The sequence below is a fragment of the Girardinichthys multiradiatus genome, chromosome Y, assembly GCF_021462225.1.
Source record: "Girardinichthys multiradiatus isolate DD_20200921_A chromosome Y, DD_fGirMul_XY1, whole genome shotgun sequence".
NCBI classification, from domain to species: domain Eukaryota; kingdom Metazoa; phylum Chordata; class Actinopteri; order Cyprinodontiformes; family Goodeidae; genus Girardinichthys; species Girardinichthys multiradiatus.
This window is the reverse complement of record NC_061818.1, coordinates 22,268,773-22,281,024: the sequence shown is the minus strand read 5'-3', so window position 1 is coordinate 22,281,024 and position 12,252 is coordinate 22,268,773. Positions and strand designations below refer to the sequence as shown.

General features: G+C 38.7%; 1 protein-coding gene across 2 annotated transcripts in view; it reads right to left on the bottom strand.

Moving 5' to 3' along the window:
- The window catches only part of LOC124864797 (protein kinase C alpha type-like), a 157,904-nt gene extending 146,593 nt beyond the window's left edge, over positions 1-11,311 (bottom strand). For both annotated transcript variants that reach the window (XM_047359707.1, XM_047359708.1), the window contains exons 1-2: positions 11,037-11,311; positions 10,895-10,926 (exon numbers count right to left, since the gene is read on the bottom strand). In XM_047359707.1, coding sequence (XP_047215663.1) covers positions 10,895-10,926; positions 11,037-11,203 — 199 coding nt within the window. In that variant the 5' untranslated portion in view covers positions 11,204-11,311. The remainder of the gene's footprint in view (positions 1-10,894; positions 10,927-11,036) is intronic.
- Between the last annotated feature and the right edge of the window lie 941 nt (positions 11,312-12,252).

The window sequence follows — 12,252 nt, the reverse complement described above, 5'->3', positions numbered from 1 at the left end:
TAAATACAATAAATTTACTATAAAATTAATAAGCTGACACTGAAGTTTGAAAGTTTACAAAGCTTATATTTAAATGACTGTAAAATAATTACAATTTTCAAACAGCAAATTAAAGCAAATTGAATTACATTACAAGATAAAATCAAACTAAACTGAAAACATTATATTTATATTATATAGTGATATGGTTGATTTAATCACTCACTTAAAAATAAACCATGAAACCAAGAGTGTTAATTTCCCAACAAAACGGCTATTGTTGGGTGATGGGCTGCAAGAGTTTCCCCCAAATAAAATTCTGCTTAGGGCCCAAAACAATCTTGGGCAGGATCTATCCCAACAGACCGCTCTGTTGGGTCCTCCCAAGATGTAGAACTCTGATGGGTTAAAAAGGTGTAACGCTTGAATTTAGCATCAGCTTTGTTGCTAAGCTAACTATGGCAGGATTCAACCTAAATTCTTGTTCCTGACCATAAACTCTTTCAACCACAAGTCATACGTTAGTTTATTTTTACTTTTAATAAGTTGATATACTCATAAAATAACCCAGATCATCATGAGCCATACTGTTCTCTCCCGCACATGACAATTGAGAACAGCTAAATGTTGACGGAACCAACATCTTCAGTTACATTTTAGCTAAAATCTTTACGTAGAATTTTTTTTTTTACTAAAATAAGGTAGATAATGTTTGAATTAAACCATTACTGAACAATACATTTACAAACATTATTAATAAAAAAAAATAAAAAATTATGGATAATATTTAGTGTAAACCAAAATTAATTTTTATTGTGCATACTGAGTTATTAAAAACAATCTGGGATAATGAATTGTAACTCCCTGAATGGTGAGTTGAATTTTTTTTTCTTTTGGCCAATTTTAATCAAGGTATCAGAAGCCTACAGAACACACTTTATAGAAAAGCTGATATCTCTATAAATTGATTATATTTGACTGATATCTCTATGAAAAACAACCCTCCTCATTAGGAAATCCAGACCATCTTTGTATTACAGTATAACAGAAGGGCTCTTCAAATCACTGCAACAGCTCTTATGAGCAGCAGCACCTGATGTAGTATGTTTATTGTTTAGGACTTCCTTTCAGGAGTTGCTCAGCTCTCGTTACAACACCTCTGCTCTTTGATTGGTTAATGAGGTGCACTGCTCCTTTCTCAGTGATTGGCTCCACACCTACACTGCCATTAGGGCTCAGTGACAATGTCTCATTGCAGACACATCAGCACACATGCACGCTAATGTCGCCCACAGTGTTGCAACATGTCCCAAGGAGAGGTGGAGCTACCTACACCACATGCGCTCATCTGTGCAAGCAATACACAATAATTAGCACCTAATGAGGTGCAGATAGTGTCGCTGGTTTGAAGCCGAGAGTAGGTATATAAATTGGTTTCAGAAAGATGGGGCTGATTGTAACTAAATAGGTGTCTCCATAGAAGCACAGAGCTGCATGGAGACAGAAAACAATGGAGGGAAATAAGAGGACTGGTCTCCAATCACTAAATTGCCTATCCTTGTGCAAAGCACTTTTTCAAAATCCTATGTGTTAACTGTATTAGTTAAAAATGTTTATGCAATGTATCAAATTAATCTCCATAAAATTAGATGTGAAAACCCAACACAAGGTAGTGGACAACTGTGAATCGGAAGGAAAATTGTATATTGTTTTCTAATGTTTTTACAAATTAAAATCTGAGACGTGTGGCATGTATTTGTATTAAGACCCCTTTCCACTGATACCCCTGAATAAAATCCAGTGCAACCAACTCCAATTACAATTCACCTTATTAGTAATTAAAGTTCACCTGTGTGTGGTATAATCTCAGTATAAATCCAGTTGTTGAAGCCATGAGAGGTTTGTTGGAGAACAACAGCGAACAAACATCTTGAACACCAAGAAACATGGCTTTTGAAAATCTCATGCAGCACTGTTCAATCCATCATCCACAAATGGTAACTCACTGCTAACCCACAAAGAAAGAGGACAGGAAAGGAGAACATTAATCAGAGACAGAGCCAATAGGCCCATGGTTATTCTGGAGGAGCTGCAGAGATCCACTGACAAAAAAATAATATTGCACATTCACTTGAACACGCAATCTTTAAAGTTAATCACGGTGGTGGCAGTATCATATTGTGGGATGCTTTAACGAGGGCAGGACAGCTGGTCAGAATTAATGGGAAGATGGATGGAGCTGAGGAAAAGCTATTAGAGGCTGCAAACACTTGAGACTGGAGCGCAGGTCAACTTTCCAACAGGACAGCCACTCTATACAGCCAGATGGAATAGTTCAGATCCTTTAGGATATGTTTTAAAACACCCTCTTAATTTAAAAATACCAGGTACATGTGGCAAATGGCTAGACTCTATGGACATGTGTTTAAAACGGGGAAAAAAAAACAATGTTTATTGAGCATAGACTTTGTGTTTTTGGTCTCCAGAAGGTAGGAATATCAGGTCTGCCCCCCTGTGGCACAAGTTTGGATCTATTCAAATTTTTGCCTGACTTCATTGCACCACATTTAATGTTTACCAGACATAGACACAATATAAACCGCAGTTTCATCCTGCTCTCTTTTCTCTGCTCTGAGTAGTCACTGTTTGCTTCATCTCTGCCAAAGCGTAGCATTAAGAAGCCAAAATGTGTAAGAGCCCATATTTGACTTCATAATCTCTTCACCCTCACACTTCCACCCATACAACTGCAAAATCCTCCTGTTTATTTAGTCTTACACTTTTGCCTTCACCTCTATCTGCTTCTTTGCTTCCTTCCACACTCTCTACATTGTTATGCCTTCGTCCTCTTCTTCTTCCAACCGCCTCTCTCACCACCATCTCCTGACTTTATTGTGTCCAGACGCTGGACTCTCCTCCCGGCGATGGGTTCTCAACTCTCCAGATGGCACAGTCATTTTCCACAAAAGCTCAACTTGAAAAGCTAGGAAGGAGGATGAGAAGGAGGCAAGGGGAAAGAAGCCGAGCATCCAAGTGATTTATCGTGAAACACTCATTCACTCTCTTTGAGAGACCTGATGTGAAGTAGGAGGAGGTATATTTTTTAAATATGCTGATATAAACCTAATAGTCTTGGAAAAACACTATTAATCAAAAATGTCACATTTTAGTCACAGCTTTTAAATTAAGAGTCCTAATGTGTAATGCCTGTCACCTCAGAAACTGCAGCATGACAGCTTCTCGTTTAGATGTGCACATTTTAATCTAACAAGCACAGTTATTTGGTATTTATTTAACATGAAACTTGAAAAAGAAAAAAGAAGAAAGACAAACAGAGAAATAGAAAAATGGAAGAAAATAGAAACTGATTCAATCACATTTGATGTGACAGTGCCAACTTATTTCTTTGAGGTAGGAATCCAAATTTTATTCATTTTGGTTAAAGATCATGTGTGACCTCCTTTATGTCAGCTATTTCAGTTAATTTGCAATTTTTCCAAATACTATTTTATAACTTATACATTTTATTTCATTTCAGAACCTATAGTGAACACATCTCTAAGCACAATAAGGATTTAAAGACACAAAACAAGGTGCAAGTGATAGAAAAAGCTAAAAAGCTGAAAAATAGCATGTGCTGTTGACATTTTTTATCGCGAAACTCTCGTATCTTGTTATCTATAGGTTTCTGACACATAACTTGTAGTTTTAAAATGTTACACCATGTCCTGCCTTACTGAGTCACAAAACATATCACAGAGAAGCAGCAGACTTTTTGTTGCTAAACTGACTCCAGGAGGAAACTAGAGTTCCTGACATGCTCAAGGAGAACATTCAGACTCCAGACAAAAGTGTCCAGCCAAGGCAGGATTTAAACCTAAAATCATCAAGCATCAAGGCAAAAGCACTAAACAATTATCCACCAATCTACCCTGATATACTTACTGTGTACCATGTCAAATTCTAACAATATAAATTTGTCCACCACTAAGAAAACGCCTCCCGAAGGTTTTCTGGAGGCACCCCTGATTCAGTTAACATTTTAAAGTCACTGGCTGTTGTGCTAGTGATTAGCGCAGCTAGCTGTAGCATCAGTCTCATTTGTAATCTCTACAGAATATAGATTCTTACTTTTAATGCAAAACGTCCCCAATGGTTTCCAAAATTTACAAATCCTGCATGTTCACAGAGAGGTTGAAAGCTCAAAAGGATAAAACAAGTGTGGTTGGTGTACTTTGTTCAGCCTTTCTCCCTGTCTGAATAAATTGTAGTCTTGTCTTGTTGTAGAACATAATGTTCTTTCTAAAAGGCTTTATACATTTCTTGTCTTTGTGTGACTTTATTTCTATACACCATGCCAATACTGAAATAGGTTTTTTTCAGTATCACCCTCCACACCTAAGATTTCTTGATTGAACTGTCGATTTCCCGGTGCATCTTTAGAATTCATTTATGAGGAGTGAGGAAAACCTTTTTTTTGTACCATCAGTCACAGCTTTGAATTTGAAAATACCCAAGAAAGCAGTGAACTATGCATGAGAAACATTTCGCAAGTCCTCATTGTTGCAAACAAATGTGAACAATTCAGATACCTGCAACCTTTCAAACTTAATTTATAACAAACTTTAAATTTTAATTAGTTCCGCCGGTTTCCATTAAAGAATTACAAATACCACAAAGTGGGGATCAAATTTGCTTGTTAAATCATATAAACAAAAATGTTGTCAGCAACAAAATGTTGTCAGAAACAAATGTTTCTTTTTTTTGACACAATAACCGCATGAGTCACAAAAAAACATGTTAGAATAAAGAACACTGAGGACCGAGAATGGAAATTAAAAAACACACGTGGGCAAAGCTAAAAAGAGTAGTTGTGACGTCTAAATATTATTAGTGCATAGTATATAACTCAGCATGTCCATATGACAGGATGTGTCACTGATGCTGATTCTCCACAGCAGCTCGTGCCACAGCCAAAGGGCAACTGTATACCAAAGTCCTGTACAATACGGATTAAATATTTCTGACAATTCAAGAAAAACAAGTAAATGTGAGCTTAATGATCAAAAATATCTGCCTCCCATTATTTCTAAAAATGTTTATTTATTTGTAATTCATCCTAAACAAGGAAAAAGATGCATGTAAAAAACAAGAAGGTAGACCAGCCACTGCTTGGGGGACTGCAGGAACTCTGTCCTCAACCAACACAATTCCCTTTGGTCATAAAAATGTTTTTTCTGTGACGTAGACCTGCTGTAACAGCAGTGCGCAACTCACAGCAGAGCAGTAGAGGTAGGTAAACAGAGGAGAATAAGAAAAAAAACACATGCTCCCAGGTTTTTCAATGCACAGCAGAAAACTAGAGGCAGAGCTTCATCTGCCCATGCACACCCTCATCAACATCACTATAACAACCAGTGTTGCTGAGAAATAAGTATTTAGCTTCTTCAAAAATTTGTTTTAATGGGAGTGGACTAGTTTCAGTAAGCGTTAATATGAAGAGTCAGTAGTAAACGTTTACAGGTGCATCTAAAAAACATATCATAAAAACAGGTATTTCTGGTGATATTTAATAAAGGGAATTCAATTCAAAAAGTTACATTCTCATATAATATACAGTACACGGAGATTTTTCAAAACCTCAGAACTAAAGAAGCTGCCTGTTCAACAAGTGTTGTACCCAAGCATATTAATGGAAAGATGAGTCGAAGAAAAAACTATGGTAGAAAAAAATCACATGCATTGCAGCGCTAAGAGGACTTTGAATCAGAGCAAATTGGAGAGTTTGGTGGAGATTCACCATAATCTGCAGCTAGAGTCAGAGTTTCAAGACCTACCGCACACAGACCTGTCCAGGACAGGGGTTCCCAAAGTAGGGGTCGGGCCCCCCCAGAGGGTTATGAGACACCAAGTATGATTTTCAGAATTATCATAATATGACCCCTGAGTTGTATGGAGGGCCAAAAGGAACAAGATTCCATTAACATATCATGAAATAAATGTGAATGTCCCATTAAATAAACATGTGTACATTGAAATAATAAAATGTACCATTTATTTATCTAATACATTATTGAAGAATTACATATAGAGTTGCATTGTGAAATGCACAATTAAATAATGTCCCATTAAAAAATTAAATACAGCTTCTAAATTATGAAATTATAATAGTTAAATGTCAATTAAAATAATAACTTAATATGAAAATATATATACTGTATACTACAGGTCCTTCTCAAAATATTAGCATATTGTGATAAAGTTCATTATTTTCCATAATGTAATGATGAAAATTTAACATTCATATATTTTAGATTCATTGCACACTAACTGAAATATTTCAGGTCTTTTATTGTCTTAATACGGATGATTTTGGCATACAGCTCATGAAAACCCAAAATTCCTATCTCACAAAATTAGCATATCATTAAAAGGGTCTCTAAACGAGCTATGAACCTAATCATCTGAATCAACGAGTTAACTCTAAACACCTGCAAAAGATTCCTGAGGCCTTTAAAACTCCCAGCCTGGTTCATCACTCAAAACCCCAATCATGGGTAAGACTGCCGACCTGACTGCTGTCCAGAAGGCCACTATTGACACCCTCAAGCAAGAGGGTAAGACACAGAAAGACATTTCTGAACGAATAGGCTGTTCCCAGAGTGCTGTATCAAGGCACCTCAGTGGGAAGTCTGTGGGAAGGAAAAAGTGTGGCAGAAAACGCTGCACAACGAGAAGAGGTGACCGGACCCTGAGGAAGATTGTGGAGAAGGGCCGATTCCAGACCTTGGGGGACCTGCGGAAGCAGTGGACTGAGTCTGGAGTAGAAACATCCAGAGCCACCGTGCACAGGCGTGTGCAGGAAATGGGCTACAGGTGCCGCATTCCCCAGGTCAAGACACTTTTGAACCAGAAACAGCGGCAGAAGCGCCTGACCTGGGCTACAGAGAAGCAGCACTGGACTGTTGCGCAGTGGTCCAAAGTACTTTTTTCGGATGAAAGCAAATTCTGCATGTCATTCGGAAATCAAGGTGCCAGAGTCTGGAGGAAGACTGGGGAGAAGGAAATGCCAAAATGCCAGAAGTCCAGTGTCAAGTACCCACAGTCAGTGATGGTCTGGGGTGCCGTGTCAGCTGCTGGTGTTGGTCCACTGTGTTTTATCAAGGGCAGGGTCAATGCAGCTAGCTATCAGGAGATTTTGGAGCACTTCATGCTTCCATCTGCTGAAAAGCTTTATGGAGATGAAGATTTCATTTTTCAGCACGACCTGGCACCTGCTCACAGTGCCAAAACCACTGGTAAATGGTTTACTGACCATGGTATCACTGTGCTCAATTGGCCTGCCAACTCTCCTGACCTGAACCCCATAGAGAATCTGTGGGATATTGTGAAGAGAACATTGAGAGACTCAAGACCCAACACTCTGGATGAGCTAAAGGCCGCTATCGAAGCATCCTGGGCCTCCATAAGACATCAGCAGTGCCACGGGCTGATTGCCTCCATGCCACGCCGCATTGAAGCAGTCATTTCTGCAAAAGGATTCCCGACCAAGTATTGAGTGCATAACTGTACATGATTATTTGACGGTTGATGTTTTTTGTATTAAAAACACTTTTCTTTTATTGGTCGGATGAAATATACTAATTTTGTGAGATAGGAATTTTGGGTTTTCATGAGCTGTATGCCAAAATCATCCATATTAAGACAATAAAAGACCTGAAATATTTCAGTTAGTGTGCAATGAATCTAAAATATATTAATGTTAAATTTTCATCATGACATTATGGAAAATAATGAACTTTATCACAATATGCTAATATTTTGAGAAGGACCTGTATATACAGAGTGAAATAAATAAATGTAGTTTTAGGAGTTGCCAGGTCACCAGTAGGGGGTCGGCGGTTTCTGGCACTGTTATTTTGGGGGTCACAGAATGAAATGTTTGGGAACCCCTGATCTAGGACACATTCTTTGTGTTAGGTCACTTCTGAACCAGCATCAACATCAAAAGTGTCTTATCTGAGCTAAGGTGAAGAAGGACTGGACTGTTGCTAAGTCATCCAAACTCGTCCTTTCAGATTAAAGTAAATTTTGGATTTTATTTGGAAATCAAAGTCCCAGAGTTTGAAGGAAGAGTGGAGAGGCACAGAATCCAAGCTGCTTAAGGTCCAGTGTGAAATTTCCACAATCAGTGATGATTTAATGAGTCATGTCTTCTGCTGGTATTGGTCCACTGTATTTTATCAAGTCCAACGTCCAGGTAGTGGCCTGTCACTCTGCATTGATGCAGTAATTTATGCCAAAGGAGCCCCTGGCAAGTACTGAGAGTGTACGATGTGCAGTACATACTTTCAGTAGGATATTAAAAATCCCTTTTTATTAACATAGGTTAGCATTAGAAAAATATAATTTTGTTGGTATTGAAGCTGTATATTATATAATTATATATAATATACTTATATATAAACACTGAACTACATTACTTTTTAGTGATGTTCCAAATTATTGAGATGCAGCTACAAACAAATCTCTCAGGCATGTCTTCTAATATCCAATAACAATATTGTCTCTTCCCTCTTAATGGTTCTATGGAGTTTGCCAACAAATACAGTTTATTATTTATCTACTTTATGTGAGATTAGAGAATATCAGGCCCTCACTATGTGTGTGTTTTTAAAGCAAATCATGTTTTGTGCATGCAGTCTACAAGAACAGGAAAAGAATTCAAGAGCACAAGCCATATGTGCATGCACAAGAATTGCTTTTGCATAAACACTTCTACAGCAACAACCTTTTGTAACATCAAGGAAGGCTTTTGAACATATTGTCAAAGCATAATGTTATAATATTTAAAAGATAAATAAGATCCATTTGGAAGTAAGACGCTGAGTGGATATTGTGGCATTTAATCCAAGCCATACAGCTCTTTGCTGCAGCATCAGTGTGCAATGCAACCAAGGAGTGGTTACTTTGGAGCAAAAATATTAGGACAGACGTGGGAGCATTTTGCATGTAAAGGATAAAAATTTATTATGTATTGAATGCAAAGTATCCCGCCAGTCAGCATTTCTATTTAAAGTACTTTTATAGTGTCAGTGTGAGGTCAGGTGCAAAGTTTACATGGGTGGATGGCTCTCACATTGAGTCAGAGGGCGGTGCTGCTCAGCTGCCACACCTCTAAACAATAAGCACTAATTGTTCAATGAGCTGCAGCTGGAAGTGGCTGTTGTGAGCAACAAGCTGGGTACTGTATATAAAATGGAGACGGGCTATTATAAACTACAGGACAGAGTTTTCTCTAGTCCACAGCTAATCTGCTTTGCAGCATTATCTGGGATGCACTTGGTGCTGTTTGCAGTCAAAAGTCATGGTCCCTGGACTGCTTTTGTGGTATGTTTCATTGTTTATGTTGTTTTCTTTTTTTTAATGAGCCCAAGTAAAGTTTGCTTATGTTACTGTTTACCTCTTGCAGGGTTGTCTGGATTTATTTACTGTTGGGTAGCAGTGTCCACACAGATGGTAAGCTTTTACTCCACCTTGCTGTAACTTTATTTGCACAATTTATTTATTTTTTATTTTTTGCAGTGACCCAGTATTGACAAATTCATGACCGTATGAACCTTGTGGAAGCAAAAGACTTCACAGACTCCCTGTCCTATGATGAAGGGGAGCTGAGTGACAAGCAATCCAAAGTAGTAAACAAGGAATACAAAAAGTCTTCAGTAACTCAGCCACTGAAACTGTATTCAGTTGACCAAACTCTGGTTGATAAGCATCATGGTAATGTGGAGAGAATTGTTAATGGTGCTTCTAGACGATGGGAGTCCAATAACTTTGAGCCAATCACATTTCCTTTTAAATCTGGCAGCCAGATGGACCAATTTCAACCCACGCCAGTTTATGAGTCTCAGTTAACACCTTCAGTAGTTTATGGAAACGGAAGGCCTGTCCAGTCCACCCATTTGGGTGTGTCACCATCTAATGTTGAGTCTTGGCAGCTTGTCCTTCCTAGCAGTGAAGGGGCAGGTGAACCAGTTACTGGTCCTTTCTACCAGCAGCAAAACTCTGTCTCCAGTGAGAGTGCAGGTGACTCAACTAAAGCTGCCAGTCCTGGGGTTTTAGGATTTCCAGACAATGATCCTTTCTCCTACGAGGGCTCTAATATGGTAGAATTCTCAACTGGTAAAATCCCCACTCAAAAGCAACCATCTCTGCAATATCCACCAGCAATTCCTAAGGATTCTCAAAGTGAATCTTGGACTCAACCAGAATGGTTTGGGCAGGGTAATGAAATTGACAGCTCATTTGACTTTAATCTACCAATTTGGGATCCTTTTAAAGGACAAGTACCCTCTTACTACCCAAGTTGGCATGAGTTTCCTTATGCCTGGGGCTACCAGCCAGACATCTCAATAGGCTACAAAAATGTCTTGACTCCTAGGCCTCGCTCTCTTCCTGCAAAAGCACCCGAACCACCCAGAGTTCTGCCACCTCGTCAAAGATTCATCGTTCAGTCAAAGAACGGCTACCAGCGACGAAGGCCTGTAAAATCCAAAACCACTTACACACCAGACTACATAGTGCCAAAGGGGAAATATGGCAAGAGAGTCAGTCTCTAGAAGAACTGTGCAGGACCCCCTCGCTCCTCTAAAATTCTGAGGAATGCCAAGGTATGTCATTTTGTGCTGGTCAAGTGCTACTGTATGCAGGTCTTTTGTGCACCAGAATAATTGTCCAAATGTCTTCATATTTCTGTTTGCAGAATGACCCGTATCTGAGGATTCTTTATGCAAGCAATAAAACTTTTTCAAGTGTTAAGTCTCTTTCAGTGTACTTGAATGTATCTTGCTACAGTGGGCTATAAAGCATGTAAACTAGATTTGAAGATTACTGCAATGTACGTTAAGTGCCTTACCTTGGCATTGAAATCCTTGTTTCCCAAATCCCCTACAACAAAAGATTAAAGTTAAAGCTTACTCTGTAACAGATTAACATTGAAATGCACAAGCTTCGTTTATGTAGTAAAACGCCAAATCCTGCAGTAAAAAAATGCTCACCATATGAAATCTGTACAGTGGCTGCAGAACGTCGGTTGCTTGAAAAACCTCGCAGTAAACTTGTGGTTCTTCACTTCATGTACATTTTTCTGTCGCAAAGCTCCTTTGCGGGCGAATCTGTTTCCAACCCCCGCCGAGTCACTGTAATGTAGAAGATGCTCTGCCATTGCGAGGCGTCAATAAAGTTAAGCCACAACTTTACTAGTCCCGACGGCTGTCGGTGATGCTCCTGACGTGTGGCGGTGTCCTCTGCTGCGCTTCAGCTGAGCGCTCCTCTTTCAAAGTGACGCTGGAGAGGAGTAGCCCGCTTTTACGTAGCTGACGTGGGAATATTTTACGTCATTTACACATGAAATTGGCCATACTCGTAGCATTATTTGAACGTGACGCCACATCAATGGAGCTGTTGCCTATTATGATGCATTCAAACGGGAGGAAAGCTTTAACTGTAAAGTGACACATCCGATTGGGTAGAAAATTACAGTTTACGGTCATAACGCACCCTAAACGTTTCTGCAAATTTCATTTTCTTACACATTAAACTCATTTTCTCGCTGTGTACATTAATTTGTGGCTGGGTTTTCAGAAAGTACTGTTTGCCTAATTGTGGGGAAGGAAGTGGCCTTCCTACATTTACCACAGATGACTCTAAGGCCTGGAAAAACGTTTATATTCTGAATTAAAGTGTACAAGAAGCTCTAAAAGGCGACGTCTCCCGATTTTGATAAGCTCAACTGTTCAAACTACAGTTGCGGTGCGCCTCTATGTGGACATAACGTGTAACTGCAGGATTAAAGAAATGCATAGCTGGTTGTGAATTTTAAAAATCGAAAAATTACTTTATTTAAACTGACCATCTCTTCAATACCTATACTTTACAAATTGAGTTTAAATAATTTCCCTTTGGGATTAAAGTATTTGAATTCCAGAGCCTGATGCAGAAGCGATTCGTATCTACGATTGTCCCCTTATTCAACCATATTGGGTTAAATCATTTTGAAATATGCTTGATTTTATTTTTTGTACTATACCAAAGTGGGCTGTAGTGACTGGTATTTGTTTTGAATGTCGTAATACAACCTGTAACTACAAAACGGTTCATGAAAGTACCCCAAATAATAGAAATGGAGTAGGAATTTTTCCTCTTAATTTTAAAGGAAATGCACTCTAAATGGAAGTGGAAAACCTTCATTGAATGTGAACTTGGATGCTTTTG